This window comes from Xenia sp. Carnegie-2017, unplaced genomic scaffold (genome assembly GCF_021976095.1).
Source record: "Xenia sp. Carnegie-2017 unplaced genomic scaffold, XeniaSp_v1 HiC_scaffold_23, whole genome shotgun sequence".
NCBI lineage: Eukaryota > Metazoa > Cnidaria > Anthozoa > Malacalcyonacea > Xeniidae > Xenia > Xenia sp. Carnegie-2017.
Genome location: NW_025813486.1, coordinates 21,329,764 through 21,354,065, shown reverse-complemented (window position 1 = coordinate 21,354,065; position 24,302 = coordinate 21,329,764). Strand labels below are relative to the sequence as shown.

The window sequence follows — 24,302 nt, the reverse complement described above, 5'->3', positions numbered from 1 at the left end:
GCTTAAGGTAACATTTGAAAAATTTGAAATAAAAGATGGCGGTACTGCTGGTTTTTTAACAAAAGTTGCTTATTTTAACAGCTCAGCTTTAACAATTACAAATAATGAAAATATTACTGAATCCTTACAAATTTCAGAAAAAAATATATTAAATAAGATTGATAAATATACACAAGAAGGTTCTGGATGGCTTATTCGTTCTATAGATAATCATTATGTTAATGTTGTTAAATACAAGCCATTACAAGGATCTTCATACATTAATTTACCACAAGAACTTAAAAATAGTAAAAAAGGATTAATTAACATCAAAAATAGAGACAATGAATGCTTTAGATGGTGCCATATTAGACATATTAACCCACAAAATAAATACCCACAAAGGATTAAAAAATCTGATAAGGAATATATTAACAAATTAGACTACTCTGGGATTGAATTTCCAGTAAATATTAAACAATATAATAAAATCGAAAAGCAAAACAGAATTAACATTAACGTTTTCGGATATGAAAATAAACAACCATATCCATTATTCATATCAAAAGAACAATTTGAAGACCATATGGAACTACTATTAATAACTGATAATGAAAACAAACATTATATTCTAATAAAAAATTTCAATGCATTTATGTACAATCAAACAAAGCATAAGGAAAGGAAACACTTTTGTATGCGTTGCCTTCAATGTTTTAGTTCTGAAAAAATATTAAATAACCATATAGAAAACTGTATATTAATAAATGGTATACAATCAATAAGAATGCCTGATAAAAATAACAACATACTTAAATTCAACAACTATCATAAGCAGCAACCAGTGCCATTTGTCATATATGCTGATTTTGAGGCTATTACAGAAAAGATATCTGGTTGTAATCAAAATAATAAAAAATCATATACAGAAGCCTATCAAAAGCATACAGACTGTGGTTATGGATACAAAATTGTTTGTTGTTATAATGATAAATTTCCAAAACCAATTCAACTATATAGAGGTGAAAAAGCTGTTTACAAATTTATGGAATCTATGTTAAAAGAAGTTAAATATTGTAAAAATATTATGAAAACCCACTTTAATAAACCATTAAAAATGACCTCTGATGATGAAAAAGAATTTAAAAAAGCTGATGAATGTCATATCTGTAATAAAAAATATACTAACAAAGACATTCGAGTTCGAGACCATTGCCATATCACTGGTAAATACAGAGGCTCAGCACATCAAGATTGTAATTTAAAACTTAGAATAGACTCTGATAAACTAAAGATCCCAGTAATATTTCACAATCTGCGTGGTTACGACAGTCACTTCATAATGCAAGAAATCGGGGCTATTGTTAATAAGCATACATACAAAAACAAAAAAGGTGAGGAAACGCATATGAATATAAATGCTATACCTAATAACATGGAAAAATATATGGCTTTTATGTTAGGAAACCATTTAACATTTCTTGATAGTTTTCAATTTATGAGCTCTAGTTTAGAAAAGCTTGTTAGTAATTTACCTAAAGAATCATTTAAATATACCTCTAATCAGTTTAAAGGCGAAAAACTTAATTTAATGACTAAAAAAGGTATATACCCATATGATTATATGGATAGTTTTGAAAAGTTTAATGAGGGGTTGCCTTCAAAAAAAGACTTTTATAGTATTCTTACTGATGAAAATATATCAGATGATTCTTATAGTCATGCTCAAAATGTTTGGAATATATTCAATCTCAAAAAAATGGGTGAATATCACGACTTGTATCTGAAATCTGATGTTTTGTTATTAGCTGATGTATTCGAAAACTTTCGAAAAACATGTCTTGAATACTATAACTTAGATCCATGTCATTATTTTACATCACCCGGGTTGTCTTGGGATGCTATGCTTAAAATGACAGATATTAAATTAGAACTAATGACTGATATTGACATGTTTCAATTCATTGAAAAGGGTATAAGAGGAGGTGTTTCTTATATTTCTAATCGATATGGTAAGGCTAATAACAAGTATATGAAAACATTTGATAAGAATAAACCATCAAAATATATAATGTATTTGACGCTAACAATTTATATGGATGGGCTATGTCACAATACCTACCTACTGGTGGTTTCAAATGGTTAACTGAGAAACAGATTAACAACATAAACCTTGCTAAATATCAAGCAGATAGTAAAAAGGTTTAATTTTAGAAGTTGATTTAGAATACCCTGAAGAACTACATGATTTACATAACGATTATCCTGTTGCACCAGAAAAGTTAAAGTAACTAGCAACATGCTGTCAAAATATTGTAAGACAATTGCTTCTAATTACAATATATCAACAGGTTTAGTTTCAAAATTAATTCCTACATTACAAAATAAATACAAATACGTTTTACATTATAGAAATCTTCAACTATATTTAGATCTTGGGTTAAAGTTAAAAAAAGTACATAGAGTACTTGAATTTAATCAATCTCCATGGTTGAAAAAATACATAGACTTTAATACTAAAAAACGAACTGTAGCAAAAAATTCTTTTGAAAAAGACTTTTTTAAACTTATGAATAATTCGGTATTTGGTAAGACGATGGAAAACTTACGAAAAGAGTAGATGTTAGACTAGTAACTAATAAAAATAAATTATTAAAATTGGCTTCAAAACCTACTTATGTAAGTTCAAAATCTTTGAGAACCTTGTGGCTGTGCATAAGATCAAAGAAACACTAACCCTTAACAGACCTGCATATGTGGGTATGTGTATCTTAGATTTAGTAAAACGTTGATGTATGATTTTCATTACAACTATATCAAGAAGCGGTATGGTGATAAAGCTAAACTTATTTTCACAGACACAGATAGTCTAACATATGAAATCGAAACTGAAGATGTCTATAAAGATTTTGGGTTGATAAAGATAAATTTGATTTTAGTGATTACCCAGAATACCATAAATATCATGATAAAACTAATAAAAAGTTATTGGTAAAATGAAAGATGAAGCTGCTGGAATAGTATTAAAGAATTTGTTGGTTTAAGATCTAAAATGTATAGTTATATTAAAGATAATAATAAAGGAGATAAAAAGCTAAAGGAATTAAGAAAAATATTATTAAGAGTGAAATAAAACATGAAGACTATAAAACAACACTATTTGAAAACAAACAAATGCATCATACAATGAAAACTATTAGAAGTGTAAACCATCAACTTAGTAGCTATGAAATTAATAAAGTATCACTTAGCTGTTTTGATGATAAACGGTATATATTAGATGATGGTATAACTACTAGAGCTTATGGTCATTATTTAAATGATAATTAAAACTTATTTTAATATACAGTTATAATGTGTAGTAAGCATGTAGCGTGGGCCTCTGTTAGAGTAAAATCATACATACCTGTTCCTCATGTTTGACTACATATCACATAACTGTTTGTAATAAGTAATTAATACAAAAGCGATATACAAAAGAATTCAAAATCCTGAAACAATTATTAAAAACACTTTTAACAAAAATTATATAAAACATATAGATTCCATATTTTGTAAAGAGCATCTATGACATTGTTGCGCTCAAAATTTCAGGCTTAGTTGCCTGAAATTCTTCGCCCCTAACAACGATTTAAAAAGATGCTTTATTAACATTTATTTGTAAAGACTGTTTGTAAAATTTAAACGCACCTATATATTTCAAAAACATATAGATTCCATATTTTGTAAAACATTGTATTATTATACATGCGCTGATGAAATGTGCTGATTACATTAAACAACCATTGTTAAAAACATGCACTAAGACACGCGCGCCGCTAAAAAACCAGCTAGCGCTGATACTGATATTTTAATAACACTTGATTATTAACACTTGATTCTACCCACTGTGGCGATTTAGCTTCGCTAAATCAACATGCGCCTGGCAGGGCCTTGTTAACAATTAATTCTTAAAGACGTTTTTTTAAAGAGCATTTTTTAAGCCTCTGTTATTCTCGAATATTCTTCGAATACTCTTCGAATCTATGGGGGAACCCCGAATTTTTCACTTCGTGAAAAATTTTCCCCACCAGGGTTCCAGAATTCTCGAGAGCTCCATTCCCCTGCTCAATTTTAGCTACGCTAAAATTTGCGCTGCCGAGCTCTCTCCGAAACGATGCTTGTTAACATTTGTTTGTAAAGACCGTTTGTAAAATTTAAACACACTTATATATTTCAAAAACATATAGATTCCATAGTTTTATAAAGATGTTTTATTAACACTTGATTTTTGAAGAGCATTTTTTAAGCCTCTGTTATTCTCGAATATTCTTCGAATATTCTTCGAATATATGGGGGGCGAGCCCGAAAATTCTAGCTAAAGCTAGAATTTTTTACCCACCTGGGCTCGCAAGAATTCTCGAGGACCCCATCCCCCTGCTCAATTTTAGCTACGCTAAAATTTGCGCTGCCGGGTCCTCTCCGAAACGATGCTTTATTAATATTTATTTCTAAAGATAGTTTTTAAAACATATAGATTCCATATTTTTAAACGACAGATTGTAACCTTGAGATTTTTACCCCTTTGAAACAATGACTTTTTTTCACGCAGCTTTTTTACATGACCTTTTGCTGAGGGACGCCTTTTGAACCATGGTCTTATTTTATGCTGTTATAAAGAAAGTTTTTACCCAAGGTTAAAAGTAGTATAGTACATGGGGTGTATGAGATAAAAAAAAGTAAACTTTTTTTGATCTCCTACCCCCATGTACTATTACTACTCACCCGATCCGAACGTTGCTAACTTCAACGGAATTGTTGGAATTTTTAAGGGTTGACTGAGAGCTTAATGTGACGTTTGACATGCAATTCTGTGCTTCCACCAACTTTCAAGTGAAAAATGTGTTTAAAAAGACAAATATAAGTGCTGTGAGCTAACTCCACTGCCAAACATACTTATGTAAAAGATCGTATTTTAAGTATTAAGGTATGTTTCTATGACAGGCTCACAGTATCAAACCAGACTCAACATCGCAACCTTCACGTGATTTTGTCATTAAAAACTATTGGAATTGTTTAAAGTTGGTTGGTAGGCCGAGAGATTAGGGGTTTGGGTCGAGTTCATTCTCCTTACAAACAAGTATTTCGACAACTACGAATAATCCTCGAGCATTTTGTAAAATAACTTTATTGGATCACAACGTTTCGGATTGGCTGAAAGATCAAGCAAATGACGTTTTATTGGAAGATAATTGACAACGCAGAATGAAATTCGGCGTTTCAAATAATCCCAATTTTTCGGGTTTTGTCGCCAAAGGCAAGTGAATCGTTTTGGCGACCATGACGACAATGAGAAATCCAACCTGCAATTTTCAGTCGTGCTATGTAGATTTTAGAACATTATTTACTCTTTTTACAAAGAGTACATAAAAATCTACATAACATGACCTAGTAAGCATGCTGGCTACGTCATAGCTTGGGAAATTTGACCTACCTGTGTACGCAGGAACGTTAAAACATGCAAACAAAATAACAACGCCGATACAGAGAAGTGTAAAATTCACCAAGTCCCACAACCACGAAGCAGTCCAGTAGCTAATGGGATCAACACCGCTAACGAACTGCACATGTTTTGCACCGTTCGTTCGCTCCTCGACGACAAACACGACAAAATATGAAGCAAGAGACGCCATGCCAAACAGCACAAAAGCAGCTATATTAAGACCACCAGTGTTGCTGGAAGGAAAATGAAAGTTAATGAATTAGACCTTGTTGCCTTAGAAACTGTTGATCGTTGGCAGATCACTTTAAAGAAAGTGGAGCAGGGAGACTAGGGGCTATTGCATCCTACTACTGATTAGACCTTTTTGCCTTAGCAACTATTGATCATTTGCAGATCACTTCAGAGAAAGCGGAACAGGGGAACTGGGGCTGTTGCCCCCGCCCAAATCCCTTCTTTCACAGTTTCACCTAACTTTGGCAGTCGATAACCCCACCTCCTAATGGAAAATATGCTCAGCAATCCCTGCCTTTTAAGTGAACACAGTCGTATGTCAGGAATAAATCAGTCTCTCATACATATAAAAATATGCCTGGATTACAAATTTTCAAACTTATATATATATATACATACACCGTACATCCTGTGTCCCAAGTTAAGAAGTCACCATTGCACTATGGTGATAGCCGGGAGGGCACATTGTTATACAAGCTGTATACATTATAAGAATAGTGCAATGGTGACTCCTGCACTTGGGACACAGAATGTACGGTTAATATAAATCAATTCATAACACATACATATAAATTTCAATAGAAATTTGAGAGACTAGAAAACAATACCTAATTACATAAAAACACGGGCGCTGATTGGTTAAACGCTCAAAAAACCGTTGTTTTTTATTTCAGATTGCGTGGTTTTCGATAGAAAGTGAACAGTGAATAATGTTTTATTAAAACGCTATTCATTAAGAAAATACAAAATATATTTACTTGTCCCTATATAGTTATAGGAACGCTTGTTGTGAAAGTTTGGGAAAAGCTGGAAAGCAAAAAATAACATACTCATCAAAATCATTTGATTTTTGCTCCGTAGTTCTCGGCAAAGGATGATTTGTCACTGTGATTAATTTGTTTTTATTCCCAGAACTGTTTTTCAAAATGGCGTTGTCCACTGCACTCAGTGCCACCGCTATCGCATGATAAGCTTGATCGTTGAACCAAGCCTTGGCTATTGCTAAATAAGAACACGCATAAATTACCTTAAATTCGCCAAGATTCTTAGTTGATCTACCTCATATTTATCTTTTCTATTGATCTACAGCACGTTTCTTCATCTACAGATCCTTTCTTGATCTACAGATCCTTCCTTCATCTACAGATCCCTCCTTCATCTACAGATCCTTCCTTCATCTACAGATCCTTTCTTGATCTACAGATCCTTCCTTGATCTACACATCCTTCCTTCATCTACAGATCCTTCCTTCATCTACAGATCCTTCCTTCATCTGCAGATCCTTACTTGATCTACAGATCCTTCCTTCATCTACAGATCCTTCCTTCATCTACAGATCCTTCCTTCATATACAGATCCTTTCTTGATCTACAGATCCTTCCTTCATCTGCAGATCCTTCCTTCATCTACAGATCCTTCTTTGATTAAAAAATCCTTCTTGATCTACAGATTTTTCGTTCATCTACAGATAAATCTTTGCTTGATCTACAGATCCTTCTTTGATCTAGAAATTCTTCCTCGATTTACATAAACTTCCTTGATACTTTCTTTATCTACAGACCTTTCCTCGATCGACAAGTCTTTCTTGATCCCCTTACAACATTTTGAACTCATTAAAAAAGCATAAATTGACAGATATTGATTAGAACTATTCCCCCATCATAGTTACACACCTTCAGAGATGGTGAAAACAATGTAGCTACACGAGCAAGCAATACCTTTCTTATTTTCTTCAGTAAATGTCGCTGCAACCAGATAACGTCTGTTGAAGTATCCAATGTTTCTTCCTTTGGCTTTTTCTAGCAAATATTTTGTCATGTTCCCATCACGGAAAGCACTATCCTTGTCGATATCAACGAACTTAGTGTACGAGCTTGCCGAGTGTGTGTACATTTTAACCAGATCATTTATCTCCCTGAAAAAGATTTATTTACGCTTACATCAAATTTTAATGTCTTATCTGGATTTTAAATCCAGGCGCGCATTATTCAGCTTGTTTTACTGCGAGAAGTTTAGTTTACTGCCCAGAAAACGAAAACGGTTTTGTTCTTGTAACAAAGATATGAAACAAAAGCACGTATCTGATTATATTTACTCATCCTAAAGAGGGTTTAGCACAGTGATGGGGCATTGAAATTAAAATAATAGATTAATTTCTAAGTCTCCTTTTTTCAAAACCCTGTGATTAACCATGTTAAGTAGTTTACCATAAGAAAAATCGAACATTTTTTTCTTAAAATCTAAACAATTTAACCAAATAAAATTGAACGGCTCTGCTTTGAAAATTCGAACAGTTCCAAGAATTTGAATCGAACAAGTCACAAACATTTTTTACCTGAATTAAGTAGGAAATAATATGTAAAACTTTAGCAGTTTCCAAAGCAAAATGAGTTGTAATTTTTTAGACTTCAAATGAGATTTGCTGTTTTATAAGGCGAGTTTTGGAAATTTGTTTCTCGAAACCATTTCATAGTATTTGTCAACGAAAAATGTCTATTATCCATCCATTTGACTAAATATACAACTGGAAAGCTACTTTTTATACATTAACATGCCTGTTTCTCAGGGCCGTGCATGGAAAGATGGGGACTAGTTTAATTACTGGCTTCAAATTTTGGTGTGAAGTAGCCGTCCAGTTATATTTAAGTTCAATATATCAACCTGTTGGGGTTTCCAACAATTGAGTAAGATGCAATGTTATCATGAAACATAGCTGTCGTCAAAATTCTGGGAGGAGAGTCCTCCGGCTTAGGATTCTTGTCAGCGACAATCAGAGCGAGCATTGTGAAAATAAGAGGCACAAGAAGCTGACGAATTATGGCTATCTTATCTCGACGCGAATGAAGAAAGCGTTTCTTGAACATAGCACACCACCTCTGCAGAAACAAGGTTATTCCGTAGTTTAACTGTGGCTTTGTTGTGTTTGTTATTGGCATCATGCTGTTGTTGCGTCCATATAATGTGTCTTCATCATTCACTGTACTTACTGAACCGTTTATTGCATCCGCTAGATGACGTAAAAAAGAAAAAGTTTGACTTGAAACACCATGAACAAAAAAAAACAACTATTCAGTGTTGGTCAAATCAAAACCACAAATCAGCATTTTCTAGAAATGAGTCAATGCTAAAAAATAAACAATTACCACTTTCACCACAGCTTACTATCGAGTGTATCATCTAAAACCTTGTCGCAACCCTTTACTTTCATTAATATCGCAATCAATCAACAATTACCACTTTTACCACAGCTTAAAGTTTGTTAATTGCTGCTGATACAGGCCAGGTATGGTTAGCGCTAGGATTTGGATTTGGATTAGGGATTGGGTGTATATAGGGGTGTATTAATAGCTGTAGATATGGGCCAGGTATGGTTGGAGTAAGTGTTAGGCTTAGAGTTAGGATATAAGGTATAAAGTAATTTAGTACACTTTACCTTACTTATGAAATTTTTTAGACCTATTTTCATCAGATTTGACTTCCTCCCCTAACGCATACTTACATATTACTTACCTTGGTATAGAAATAAATCTTAGTTGGACTAAAAAACAACTTTGACCATGACGAATGGCATCTATGCTGTGTGTTGTAGCAATAGTTGTTAGTTGAGTAATGTATTCTTGCAGTAAATCTCATAGACCAAATTTCCACTATTTATTTTATTTTAATAGAATTCTTCTGCTGTAGTTTTTTACTAGAAATAAATATAAACTGTATGGCGGAACTGTCCTGAGAATTAAAAGCAATGATCTTTAATTTTGTGAATTGTCTTGAAAACCTATGCTCATATTTTATTTTCCTTGTAAACTCAAACAATACTCAACATTGCTCAATTGATGATTGTATATGCCTTATCTGTAATAGTAGTTTGTTCCTACAGATTCAATAAAACATAAAAAATGATTAAATATGATAATTCAAAGTGGAAGTGGTATATGGAAAACACAATTTACAAGTACTTCTTGCAAACATTACAAACACTTACTGAAATTTTGTGATGGTGATAGACAAAAGTTGATCAAACAAACAAACAACAAACAAACAACATTTGTATTCCGGCCAGTATTAATCCCCGCCAGGGGGGTTGACCGGTCCATGAACTTTTCTACGCCAAACGTCTCTATCTCGCGCCATACCTTTTCTTTTCGATAAAAAAAAGTTGATCAGAAACTTAGAAAACACAACATAAGAAAAAGAACAAGAAAAAAACCAGCCTGTTTGATAAAGTTCATTTATATATAAGATACAACAATATTTCAAAATGTCTTCCTCTGTAAAATGTCAATAAAATTCTTGTCTTTATAAAATAAACTTTAGCATAACAAAATAGAACAAGTTTTAAGTTTATGGAGCAATAACATTTAATGTAATGTGCTTAATATTTCTAAACAATGTCAAAAGCCCAAGTATGTGGCTGTGTTCGTCAACTCCAGGATGTTGATATGACTCCATTTCACTGTGCTCGTCAACTCCAGGATGTTGATATGAAGACATGCAAGGAGGTTCATTAGTAAACGCAGATCTTAGAAACTCATAATCACTTGAGTCATCCTATTACATATGAAAATAAAAAATTATCATGATTCTTCCTTTCCAACGAAAAAATGTTGAAAAAAGGACAAACAATAAAAAATGATGTTTAATGACTAATTCGTAAATTTATTTCTAGCAGAATGTATTTGAAAAAATGAAAAGGCAGACAAGACAAGCATACCTGCACAATACACAGGTCCTCTTGATCATTCAAATGTTCAGGTTTGTTGATTTTGTTGCTTAATGGTTCCAATATCTGTACTGATGGCCTGACATAAATTGGTTTATCTTTGAACACTTTGTGCACCATGAAGCCATTTAAGGTTTAGTCACAGAATAGAATAGTCCAATACATATGTACTTACAGAAGATAATAGTCTAGTGAAATGCCTAATAAACATTTATGGCATTAAGCTGTCCTTAACTGCAAATTTTTACTCTGATAATTTTTGCTTAATCTTTGGCAGAAAAAAATTTTGAGTTTTTTCTCAAAAAGTGAATTTGCTGGCACTGATGTGTAGATGGGTAAAGGGTTACAATAAACTTGCATGGTTTGAAGTCTGAGCTTTTCTATGTCTATGAACTGTCACTTGTAGTACCAAATTTCTAACTTAACTCATTACATAGAGGTTTTAATGGGGGTCTCTAGGGGGGTATATGCCTGACAACTTGGTAGAAATTTTTAAACACTATATCTGTTTTTGAATAGCATTATTGTAAAATAAATTTTACGTTCCTAGACATGCCAATGAGCCATATATTTGGCATGATAATGAGCCTAAATATTTGGCAAAACATTCAAGTATTGTTCACTTCATTTTTTTTTTGAAAAACACGTAAGCAAAATGTGTTGTTTTTACGCAAAAAAGATGCCCACAAAATACATTTTGTATTGCTCTAAAACGCTGAAAATGGCATTTCCAAGGCTCTGAAATTCAAAATTTCTCAGGGAAGAATGCCACAGACCCCCCCCAGGTGCGGAGCGCCTCCGACGTTTTATGACTGATGTTTGAAAAATCCTAGATCCGCCCCTGATACTCGTGACCTTGCTTCCTCGCCAACCTGCTTAGATTCACCTTTACAAGTCTTATTTTTACGTGTCTCAACTTCATTCAAACATTCTTTACTTATTTCCAAAGGATGCAGCTTTTGCAGTGGCCTGTTTAAAACCCTTGATCGTCTCTTCTCAAACATTCTGTTGCACCCCGAACTACCCCATCCTTACCCTTAACCAACCTCTCAATAACAGCTAACTTCCAAAACCCACGCTTTAATCCTTCATCATAAACTAACACAACGTCTCCAACCTTTGCAATTGAACCTTTCACCTTAACCTTTCCATTGTGAAACTCTCTTAAATCCGTTAAATATTCTCTTGTCCATCGATTCCAAAAATGATTTCTCAAATTAATCATAAATCTATAAGGTTTACGAAGGCTCTTAGCCTCATCTATATCTTTGTCCATTGTACATATTACATCGTCAGATAAAGAATCCAATCAATACCCAAATATCAAGTGTGAGGGTGTCAATATTTCTCCGTCGGTCTCGTCGTAGTCATAAGTCAACGGTCGTGAGTTAGCAATTCCTTCAATTTCAATCAAATTTGTGAGAAGTTCGTCGTAAGTCAATTTTGCTTGTCCTAAAACTTTCCTCAACGCTCGCTTTACTGTCCCTACCATTCGCTCAAAAAACCCACCCCACCAAGTGGATTTTTCAAGATTAAAGTTCCATTCTACGTGGCTTTGTGCTAAGTACCCACGCACTTCTTCATTGAGATTTGGACACAGGAGATAACAATACTTGGGATTTGAGAACTGGGGATTTGTATACTTGGGATGTAGTATTTGGGAACAGGGGATTTGGGTATTAAAAATTTGGGTACTTGGGATAAAGGATGGTCAGTGAACTATGGTCAAGTTAGATGTATAAAAATCTTATGTAAGATGCAGTTTAATGTATACATGTAAACCTGCCGATAGCATCACCATCCAGTTTCACTGATCCCGTGAAAACTCTAAACGTAATAAAACACAATGAAGAAGTTGAGATGAAGATATTCTGCTGAGAGAACATAACGTATGGACAGTGTACGAGTTCTTCAAGATTATATTTTCATGTTTATGTTCAAGGTTCTCTGGTTCACTTAAGCTTAAAGATGACTACAGCTAAGGATGTCAAAACGTCAGTCAACAATAACAATAATCCCTTCTCAGGACTCTGCTAACATGGACAATGAACTTGTCTACATAGAGAATCATCCATCAACGTTTCTTGCTGTTACAAGCCCCACTCTAGCTTTAAGACAATTTTAAAGATTCCTGTGACGGGGGGCAGGGGTGAAGCCCGCTGAATGGGAGGGGTGAATATTCATCTATTTAGTTTTGCCTGACTGATTTGGTTTAAAAACTATTTTAATTTGAAAAGAAATTAGTTCGTCACAGCGGAATATATGACCATATATATGAATATTCAACTCTCCCCCTGCATTAACGTTCTAGCTTCGTCCCTGGGGTGGGAGACAAAACACAATCCACATAGCTATCATTAAAGAAAAAGATACCTGTCAACTGCAACGACAACACTGTGTGCAGCGGTCTTTCCAGTGGCTTCCTGTGAGCCAGCCGCTTTCTTCGAGTCAGCGGCAACAGGCATCCGACCTTCATAGAAATACAAGCAAAGAAAAGCACCCAACGTTAGTATTTGACATTTTTCTATGAGCGTCACAACAATGTTATAAGCAACCTGAGGTTATATCATAAGATGTCTTGTTGTCTGCGGTGAATGCTATGGGTGAATTAGTAACACCACTGGACGCCGTGTGAAGGTATCGTGTTTTTAAACCAGTACCGATAAGTTGAGCCAATTCAAGTTGGGAAATTGATTTCAGTATCTAGAATGAAAACAATGACTTTAGGGAAACGTAAAAAGATTCGCCGAGCGGAACGAGCATTTGAGCAAAGAAAACGAGTGTCCAACAAGACGAACATAAACGTTAAATACATACGTAGAAAATATCTTCAAATAAAAAATGACTTGAGAAAAGAAATTTCATTTTCTTATACATATTTACTACAGATGTACATTTTTGATACGATTCTCTGATGAAGGGTATGAAATACAGTCAACAAAGCACTTGGAAAAATGAAAGGTAAAGACTGTAGAAATATCGTGAAGCTCCCACTCCAAAAAAGACCAAGACTTTTTCATACGATGAAAAAACAATCGATCATATTTTCAGTCGTAGATACCAACCATAATATATAGCGAGATGATTTTCTCTACCTCGAGCCAAGACTTTCCGATGTAATTACCATCCGTTTGAGCGATGGTAAGAAGTGTCTTGATCGTCTCTATGTTCTTTGTTTTTATTTCATGAAAAATAAAGTGAACCTGAATAGCGTTTGTACGAAATAATCTCTTTCCAACTAGAGCGTGAAAAGAGTTATTAGGAGTATCGAAAAATGAACTTAATGGTAAAGAATCTCCATTCATAGTCCCTAACATCATTATAACTAACTGTAATCACTGAAAAACTTTTAAGAAAAGATTATTTTACATTCACATGCATTCTTATGTATCCATATATGTACACAACAAACAGACAATTAATTCCAAGGTAAACAAACATTTATTTTTATTGTATGCATATGAGTATCATCTTAACCTTGAACATATAACACGCAAAGAACACGACGTGTATGTAACTACGTAAATATATTCATAAATTTCAACAACTCAACATTCAACATATTTTTGAATATATATTTATGTCCGGGAAAGGATCACAAGGGGATGAAAAGGTATGCAGAGACACTAATGTCGTTATTTCATACCCAAATATATAAAAATGAACAGAATGTTGTGTGATTATCAACTTACAGGCATGCTGAATATGCAAGATATTCGTACTGCACAGCGGATTCCATCAAGCCAAAATGAAGCAACAGAAGGATCGTCGTTGTCATGTAAATTGACGCTGAACGCGGCAAGAAACGGACTCCATGCAACCTTAAATACACAAAGCAAAATGGTCAACAATGGGGACTGGGGCCGGTTGTAAAAAGCAGATTTAGCTTAAGTAGTGGATTATCTCAATAATCCACTACTTAATCCACCACTGGTCAGCTGAAATATTAGATTATCAAACAGATTTACTCTTCGTCATCGCAAACATTAATTACATAAAATCTAAGTCTTTTCTTTAACAAGATTAAGATGAATGTCATCATGTTTTGGAATCTACGCCCCCCGTACTTGGCACTGTCCGTATAAGTTGACATAACAATTAACGCTTCGTTAATCAATCCTTACATACACCACAAACATTATCCTCCAGAATCCACCCCCCCGTACCTTGAACATTGTCTTTACGTGACTAATCTGTGTCACCGTGACAAAATCCGTCTGAATATGACTCACGTTTTCCATTTGTGTTTTGGCGTTTTCCGCCATCTGCTCCATTTCCAAAGAATACAACATACAAATATTTTTTTCACTTTGTAAATCTGTAAAGTGGAAGCACAATAAGAAATCTCTTTAGTTTCATAAAAATGTATTGGATCTCTCTTAAGACCAACACCGAACACCACAATATCATTATAAGGCCCTTTCCTACACCCATCTCAAGACCAACATCTCCATCCCAAAACCTTCACCTTCATCTCAGAACTATGACTCTACACTTCGCAGTCAAGACCTTTACCTAGCATCTGTACAATTTTTCCAGTTAAGCCTTGATCCTCGAATTAATTTTCCAATACATACAAGTAGCATCGTATCTACGGTTCACTTTTGGTGTATGTTTCATCATGATTTCTTCTGAGCAATATCATCATAAATTGCTTCAAGATATTCAGATGGAAGATCTTTACTGTCACATCTAAAGGCTAAGTTTTCACGTGATTCTAAAAAAGGCTCCATATCAACGGCATGAAAATCTCGCGTGACCACAATGGAGTCATATGATCTAAGACATAAAGTCACTTTTCTAGAAAACCATTGCAAATGAAGTAAGTCTGTGTAACCTGTGAACTATGTAGATCAGTAGTCAACATGATGATAGAATAAGCCAGAACGTAGGCAGCATCTGCACTAGCAAACACATCGTCACTAAAATATAAATGATAAATATAAAATAAAGGTTTAACATAGACAGTCCAACGTAGCTATATATAGACATGTTTGTACATGAGTAAGGTTATAAATGAGTAAGGTTGTACATGAGTAAGGTTGTACATGACTAAGGTTGTAGGTTGTTCATCTTCACAACCTGTATAGTGTATTATACGGAGAGTGACGAGAGAAGTGACACTATACAGGGTGTCAAGAGAGAAGTGACAGTATAAAAGGTGTCACGAGAGAAGTGACACTATTCAGGGCGTCAAGAGAGAAGGGACACTATATAGGGTGTCAAAAAACAAAGGACATTATACATGGAGTCAATAGAGAAGTGACACAATACAGGGTGTTAGGAGAGAAGTGACACTAAACAGGGTGTCAAAAAAAAAGGTGACACTATTCTGGGTGTCAAGATATAAATGACACTATACTGGGTGTCAAAAGAGACGAAACACTATACATAGAGTAAGAGGGAAGTAACACTATACATGGAGTCAAGAGAGAAAGCACTATACAAGGTGTCAAGAGAAAGTGACACTATGCATGGAGTCAAGAGAAAAGTGACACTATAAAGGGTTTCACGATAGAAGTGAAACTATACAGGGTGTCAAGAGAGGAGTGACACTATACAAGGTGTCAAGAAAGAAGTGACACCATACATGGAGTCAAGAGAGAAGTGACACAATACATGGTGTTAGGAGAGAAGTGACACTATACAGGGATTTAGGAGAGAGGTATCAGTATACAGGGGTCACGAGAGAAGTGACACTATACAGAGTGTCAACAGAGAAGTGGAACTATCCATTGTGTCAAGAGAGAAGTAACACAATACAGGGTGTTAAAAAAGAAGTGACACTATACAGGGTGTCAACAAATAAATGACACTATGCATGGAGTCAAGAGACAAGTGACACTATACATGGAGTCAAGAGAGAAGTGACACAATACAGGGTGTTAGGAGAGAAGTGACACTATACAGGGTGTCAACAAAGAAGTGACACTATACATGGAGTCAAGAGAGAAGTGACACTATACAGGGCTCACGAGAAAAGTGACATTAAACAGGGTGTCAAAAAAAAGGTGACACTATACTGGGTGACAAGAGATAAATGACCCTATACTGGGTGTCAAAAGAGACAAAAAACTATACATAGAGTCAAGAGAGAAGTGAAACCATACAGGGTGTTAAGACAAAAGTGACACTATACAGGCTTTTAAGAGAGAAGTGACACTATAGAGGGAGTCACGAGAGAAGTGACACAATGCAGGGTGTCAAGGGAAAAATGCAATATCCAGGATGTCAAGAGAGAAGTAACGCTATATATGGAGTCGAGATAGAAATAACACTATGCAGGGTGTCAAGACAGAAGTGACACTATGGAGGGAGTCACGAGAGAAGTGACACTATGCAGGGTGTCAAGGGCAAAACGACACTATCCAGGGTTTCTAGAGAGAAGTGACACTATATAGGGTGTCAAGAGAAAAAGGACAGTATAAAGGGTGTCACAATAGAAGTGACACTATACAGGGAGTCACGAGAAAAGTGAAACTATACGTGGTGTCAAGAAAGGAGTGACACTATACAGGGTGCGAAGAAAGAAGTGACACTATACATGAACTCAAGAGAGAAAGGACACTTTACATGGTGTCAAGAGAGAAGTGACACTATACAGGGTGTTAAGAGAGAAGTGACTCTATACTGGTTTTTAACAGAGAAGTGAGTTTATAGAGTGAGTTAAGGGAGAAGTGAAACTCAACAGGGTGTCAAGGAAAAAGTGACACTATACAGGGTGTCCCGACGGGTGACACTATAGAAAGAGTAACGAGAGAAGTAACAATACACAGGGTGTCAAGAAAGAAGTGACGCTGTACATTAAGGGAGAAGTGAAACTCAACAGGGTGTCAAGGAAAAAGTGACACTATACAGGGTGTCCCGACGGGTGACACTATAGAAAGAGTAACGAGAGAAGTAACAATACACAGGGTGTCAAGAAAGAAGTGACGCTGTACATGGAGTCAAGAGAGAAGTGACACTATACAGGGATACTAATCAATTTATTGTGAAGTTTCAATGCTTGATCGGTATGTTAGCATCCCACTGGTGTATTGCTGTGTATATTTTGTGGTTTGAAGTTTTGTTAAATGTTAAGCCTGGTTCACACGAGTGAAATAAGCACTAGCGTCCAAGCTTTTGTTTCTATCGCTCTAGAGGTTTATAAAAACAAATACATCATGGCATTTTCTTTAAATCTTTTATTTTTGTTCTTCTTTTGTTCTTCTCTTAGCTTATTCATAAACATTTTTTTATGCTTGCGCTTATGTCCATGCTTATATCACATGCTTCGTTAATTATCTTTGTTTTATCTTTTGTCTACGCTTGTGCCTATCCTTATTTCACTCGTGTGAACCAGGCTTAAAGTTCTCAGGAGAAGAAAAGCTTTCGCGATAGTACCAAAGTTATGTAAAACATGCATGTAGCAGACAAGTTAGAATCTTTATGCATCAATAACACAGTCATGAAATCATCACAATAAGTCGTCAGTTTCTGTTGGCGTTATTTGATACACCTTTTATGCAGAAATCATCTCATTGTTCGTAAACTGTTGTTAACGCTGTGGTTACACACAAAGAAACCTCATAAAATTCTTTATGAATTAATGAGAAAAGTTGAAAAACGCTTTATTATTTACAGAAGCATCGGTTCAGAATCTTTATTAAATAAACCCAAGGCTTAATGAACTTAAATGTGCATGAAGAACATCCCTTTTCAGATGAAAGCGGTTCAACACCAAAAAGTCCACCATCTTTGTCGTGACATTTTGCTAACACTCATGAGTCAGGAGTCAGAAAAATGCTATTTTTAAAAAACGAATTAACGTAACTTGCTTTACATCTGATCCGATTGCATCATAAGTAAGACTTTTCATATACTTATAAGGTTTTTTGTGATTTGACAGCGAGAAACTCTGTAAGACCTCCGTGCCGGTTGACAGATGCTAGTTTTGTACAAAATTCGTATCACAAACTGCTAGCAACTTTCAATGTCAATGAATCGATACAAATGTAAATAATTCTTCTATTTACTCACAATGCCCAAAAACGTTCACCAGATTGCGTCTGTTGGTAGGGGCTAAAAACGAACAAAGTTGCAAATTTCGCTTTCAAACGTGTTCGATCCTGCTTCGATGTTATGTATGGTCGTATGTCATATATAGACTTATATGATTGCCGTAGCAACATTTTCACATCAGCATCCAGTCATGTGCATAAGTATACCATCGTGACGTAATCATGTTAATCATTTGCCTTGAAAGTTATTGGTTGTTTGAATTGATAATTGTGTACAGTGGTGAAAAAAAAACTCGATTCGATTGGTTGGCAGATTTCGTGAAGGCTTCATGATGAAATCATTTTCTGAGAAGGTGATGAGGTCACATGATGGTCACAAGATATCTTAGTCATATGACTGTCACATGTTTGCTGTTATTATATTATTATCATTATGACTGTCAAATGTTAGTAATAATTACTTTGTTTGAAGAGGGGGACACGTAACAGCTGAAAAGCTGACAAACCTGTGGCCCTCTAACTAGATTATACAGCATTACAAAAAACTGATAAATGAATAAATATATAAATAATTACAAAATTCTATGATAAAAATAGCAGGACATATAAAAAATATTCAGAAAGATAAAATTAATTTATAAAAATTAAAATTAAAATTAGGTAGTGTGCTATTGCTTAATATTGTTTCAAAGTTGTCCAGGTTTTATATCAGCTTATAAAATGCTTTTCACAGCTGTTTTGAATAGATTTATACTAGGCTTTTTGATATCATGGGAAGGCTGTTCCATAACTTAACTGCGTCAACACTGAATGCCTTGCCACCATCGTTATTTCTTAGGTATTTGGGACACACTAAATTTAAATTGCCATGTCTCGTGGACCTATTGTGAACAGAACTGTTCGTCTTGAACAAATCTTTGGTATAAATAGGAACATCGCATTTGAGGCTCTTAAAAATCATGGCACATTTGTTTAGTTTTATTTCGTCAAAAAAAGGCAACCAGCCTAGTTCACTAAAGTTTACAACACTTCTAGAATAAGGGTCTACTCCAAGAATTACTCGGGCAGCCCTTTTCTGTAACCTTAGGAGACAGTGGAGTTCTTTAACGTCGCAGGTATTCCAAACCATGCTTCCGTACATAAGGACGGATTTAATCAAAGCGTTATAGTATAAAAGTCTTTCTTTTATTGGAAGGTATCTCTTTATCTTTTTCAATAAACCAATACGCTGAGAAAGCTTGGCCTTTAGGCTAGAAATGTGGTCACTAAATGTAAGATCTTGATCGAGTGTTACACCAAGCAATTTATAAGAGGTTACTTGTTCTATTTCGGCCCCATCAAGGGTCACTGACAGGTGATTGCCATCAACTAATGATGAATGTAGCCTCTTTCCGGTGATAAGTAATGCTTTGGTTTTAACAGCGTTTAGGACCATCCCATTTTCGCTAGACCATTTACTTTATTTATCCATGTATTCTTGAAGACGTCGTTCCAATTCCAAAGGTGCATTATCGATATTAGCGCTGGCTTTAAATGTGGTGTCATCCGCGTAAGCATGAATAGTTGAGTCCGATCCAACAGCTTCGGGAAGATCATTGACGAAAATTAAAAACAGTAGAGGTCCTAATATGCTACCTTGAGGAACTCCATTGGTTAGCATAAGTTGTGACGAAGTCGAGTTATTTACAGTGACACACTGTTTGCGATTGAGTAGATAGCTCTGCAATAGCTTTACAACATTATCTGGAAATCCATATGATCTTAACTTTACTAGGAGAATGTCATGATTGATCAAGTCGAATGCCTTGCTATAGTCCACAAAGACTAAGCCGCTGACATTGTTTTTATCAAGGTCAAGTAGGACTTGGTTCAGAAGAAACAACAAAGCAGTATCCGTGGAGTGGTTTTTACGGAACCCTGATTGGAAGCGGTATAAAAGTGCATTTTCTGTTAAGTAGGTGCTCATTGCATTGAAGATGTGTCTTTCAAAGACTTTAGAAAGAATAGGCAAAATATTAATAGGACGATAGTTTTGAATATCTTGCTTGTTTCCTTGATTCTTGAATAGTGGTTTAACCTTTGCTATTTTCCATTGTGAGGGAAATGTACAAGTTTCAATACAGTGATTTATAATTTTAGCTATGGAGCATGATATTTCAGGAGCTGCAATCCTTAGAACTCTGGCACCAAGCCCATCGATTCCCGTGGCTTTGTGTGTAGGTATACTTAGAAGATAATCGTTAACCTCACTAGGAGTTATTTGCAGAATAAGATTCTCAATTTGACTGTTAGATTTGTCTTGTGGACCAGGAAGAGCATCATAATAAAGTATAGGTGCCGCTTTTATGAGACGTTTATATACATCATCGAAGAAGCGGTTAAAGCGTTCAGCGATTGAATGGTCATCCTTTATCAGGTTGTTGTTTTTGTCAGCAATAGGGACGGAGTCGTCATTATTCCTTGTATCTTTAGATAGGTCTTTAATTAAAGACCAAAGTTTCTTTGGACATTTTTGATTTTTACTGAACTGAGTTTTAAAGTGCTGTTCCTTCGCATTTCTTAGTTTCCTCGTCACTTTGTTTTTAATCAGTTTAAAAGCAGACCAATCTTGTTCATTTTGTGTTCTCCTGGCCCTCTTTAGAAGATTATCGCGTTTATTTATTTCGTTGTATAGATCATTAGTGAACCATTTCGGCTGATTGATTTTCTTCACACTCTTGAACTTTAAAGGTGCGTGATTATCAAGAATGTTATTAAAGGTTTTGTACCAAGATTCAACAATGTTATCGGCATCTCGAAAAACAAAGGAGATATCCCAAGGGGCTTCTCTTAAGTCTCGTAGAAAGCACTCTTTGTTGATTTTGTCGATATTTCTGTATTTGATTTTGGAATGCTGTTTACGTTGTGCATCCATGGTTTTGTAGCACCTCAAGATACTGACCGGCAGGTGATCGGAAAGTCCAGATTTACCTATGGCTACTTCTCTAATTCTAGCAGGATGACTAGAATAAATATGGTCTAAGCACGCATCAGAGGCAGGTCTTGTTACTCTATTTACTATCTGCGTTAATCCAAGACTGTTCAGTGTCTTTGCTAGTGTTATCACCAGAGCGCATGCTCGCCACTAAAATAAACGAGTAGTGTGTTGTTGTTCAATTATGTGTTCAATCATCAAAATTTGACAAATTCCCTATCTCATCCCTCTGTGCTCATCTTTCTTCCCTATCTCATCCCTCTATGCTCATTTTTCTTCCCTATCTCATCCTTCTGTGCTCATCTTTCTTCCCTATCTCATCCCTCTATGCTCATCTTTCTTCCCTATCTCATTCTTCTATGCTCATCTTTCTTCCCTATCTTATCCCTCTATGCTCATCTTCTTCTCTATCTCATCCTCCTATGCTCATCTTTCTCTTGCATATACTACAGTTTCTTTCATGTTTTTCACCCTACACATTTTCTCTTTCTTTCTTCTTTCCTTTTCTAAATCTTTTCTCGCTTACTTTTTCCTGCCAAGACCTTTCTAACATTGGTATCAAATTTCCTTTAGGATAAGGGTTGGAAAGACAGATGGCTTTGTGTAGATGGTCGTCGAGTTATGTACTTGGAGAAAGCAACGGTAATTATATCCTAATGTCTGTGTCATAAGACAGGAAATTGCTGATGTAAAAGATTCACTTCAATTCGTATTGTTGTGACGCTACTTTGTGCTCAAATTTAATTATCTCTCTGTGCACATATTTTTTATAAAATTAAGACGAGTACACAACCCCCTGTATTTAAATAGTTTGTAATATATTTAATAATCAGCGGCGTGGGTCTTGTATGATTGTGATCACGTGGTTGATGACGACTTGTTGTCATTTTAAATTTTGTTACTTACCCCTTGATGCGTTGCTGGTTTCTAGGACGCGTTCCCGAAAGGCGAATTTATATTAGGCACGAAAGGCTATGACGTCACCTCGGGTTTTAACGAATACGAGGCCCCGCTCAGCTACGGCTTTTCGATTCACACACCAGATCGAGTTTACGAATTCAGTGCTGGCACGGAGGACGAACGGGACGAGTGGGTTAAAGATTTGAAGAAAATAGTATCAACGTCACTGACGGAAGAAGATAGAAAAGGTTTGTAAGAATATGTTTCACTTGTGAATTTCCGACCTGCTTAATCAGATTGTAATTTGTTAAAAACCTACTGAGTTAATGTCAATTGTACCATCACCATCTTGGCATGGAAAACTGCATATTGATTTTCTTGACCTTATTACGTCATTAAAAATAACAACGACATTGATGTAGTCCGTGTGGCATGTTTATTTGCATACCGTAAATGGTCTAATTAACGCCTCGGGCGTTTAATAAATTCTGGCGGTTGTAGTGAGGAGATAATTTCATGCAAATAAAGGAGAAACTCCCGCGTGTTTCACGATAAGTTCACGCGTTGTTCTCATTATATTCACACTTATTTCATGATAACTGACTAAATATATATCGAGGCAGTTATTGCTTGAGGTTTTGCCAACTGGACAATCGCATAACCGTGTTTTAATAATCTCTTTCCAGCAATTACGTTGAGCGAAGATTTAGAAAGAAAAAAATCTCAACAAAGTTCATTATCCAGAATAAGTCAAAAATTTTCATAACATATAAATTATATTAATCTTTATATAGATATATATATCTATATTTTTGTATATGATGCACCTAAAAGTCAAATGCCTTCAGACTTATATTCAATAAACCAAGAGTTGCTAAATATACAGTAGCGACAATAGTTCATGTTGCAAAATGTATGTAAATTTATTGTACTGCCGTATAGGAAAAGAGCCGTGTCTATGATAAATACCACACACAAATTTTATATTTATAACCGCAGAATTTTATTCACTTTTAATGATAAACCATACAATTGTTGATTTGTAAACATTTTCGCTCATGTAACAAGGCATGTTGATGTTTTATAAAATATTTTATAAAATATATAACAGTTTTACAATTGAAGAATAGTAGTGTGTTTTTTGAATGCCACCATAGTTCGCCTCTGGAATATGTCACGTGAGAGAGCCTGGCATGGTTCTTGACATTATTTGATAACGTCATACTCAATGATTTAGAACCCAATCCCCAAGATGTGAACGTGACATCCTTAGACAAGGACCCATCTTGAATGGTGGCAAAAAACCAAAACTCTCAATCAAAATAAGCTGAAATTTTTAAGGAAAATTTTAAAAACCAAACCTATACTATCAACTCTGCAATAGCGTTTCAATAAAAAAAAAGCAGACTTTAGTCGTAAATATCGTCAATTTTGCCACCTTTCAAGATGGAGGCTTGCCAAACTCGTAACTAAAAATTTTGGCGGTGTCCGGTATCTAGTAGACTGGGTTCTAGGTCGTGGCATCCTGCTTACTTCATTTGGGTAGTTCTTTTTGGTGTATGCAACATTTAGTGGCGTATACAAGGCGCAATTGAAAAAATTAAAATCAACCAAACAATCACTAACACGATAAAAAAGATTTAGTAATAATTCAAAATAAATGGTCACACTGCCCCATGTATGACAATATTAATCGACCATCTATTCGTCGTAGCCTCTCTGTGAGCGAGCAAAATTTAAAAATATCTCATCCAGTGTGGTTTGCTTTATAGAATAATTACCGATAACAGAACGGCTGAGCGCATCTTCTAAGATCGCAAACAGGGAAGACCAAGAGCTTTTTGAGTCGCCTATGTGGTAATTCAACAAGCCATTGTGCTCGTTTCGAAGTACACTACCTGGGAACGTCTCTGCCACGAATTCTTTTACCAAGGTCGAGTCATTACTAGGCGTGTCACTTGGAGGGTTTACCAACAAAGTAAATCCTTGAAAGAATTTGTTCTTCAGGTGTTGCGG

At 35.2% G+C, this 24,302-nt stretch overlaps 3 protein-coding genes across 5 annotated transcripts in view; 1 reads left to right on the top strand and 2 right to left on the bottom strand.

The window, feature by feature from the left end:
* The first annotated feature begins 4,666 nt into the window (after positions 1–4,666).
* On the top strand, positions 4,667–23,313 carry LOC124449466. Of its 2 annotated transcripts, none has more exons than XR_006949412.1 (3): positions 4,667–4,678; positions 22,318–22,534; positions 22,973–23,313. XR_006949412.1 is itself a non-coding variant. In XM_047000386.1 (3 exons), exons 1-3 carry the CDS (start codon positions 22,008–22,010, stop codon positions 23,050–23,052), a joined length of 318 nt encoding a protein of 105 aa, XP_046856342.1. In that variant the 5' UTR covers positions 21,613–22,007; the 3' UTR covers positions 23,053–23,313. The 2 variants fall into 2 exon arrangements, 1 of the variants encoding a protein (XP_046856342.1); XM_047000386.1 differs by lacking the exon at positions 4,667–4,678 and adding an exon at positions 21,613–22,028.
* Positions 6,392–24,302, bottom strand: part of LOC124449461 (phospholipid-transporting ATPase ABCA3-like) — a 96,647-nt gene continuing 78,736 nt past the window's right edge. For both annotated transcript variants that reach the window (XM_047000381.1, XM_047000380.1), the window contains 2 exons: positions 7,411–7,607; positions 6,392–6,694 (listed from right to left, as the gene is read on the bottom strand). In XM_047000381.1, the coding sequence (XP_046856337.1) occupies positions 6,465–6,694; positions 7,411–7,607 (427 nt within the window). In that variant the 3' untranslated portion in view covers positions 6,392–6,464. The remainder of the gene's footprint in view (positions 6,695–7,410; positions 7,608–24,302) is intronic.
* LOC124449463 (phospholipid-transporting ATPase ABCA3-like) overlaps positions 23,909–24,302 on the bottom strand; it is a 2,378-nt gene continuing 1,984 nt past the window's right edge. The window contains exon 2 of the mRNA XM_047000382.1: positions 23,909–24,302. This exon is cut by the window's right edge and continues 101 nt beyond it. Coding sequence (XP_046856338.1) covers positions 23,988–24,302 — 315 coding nt within the window. The 3' untranslated portion in view covers positions 23,909–23,987.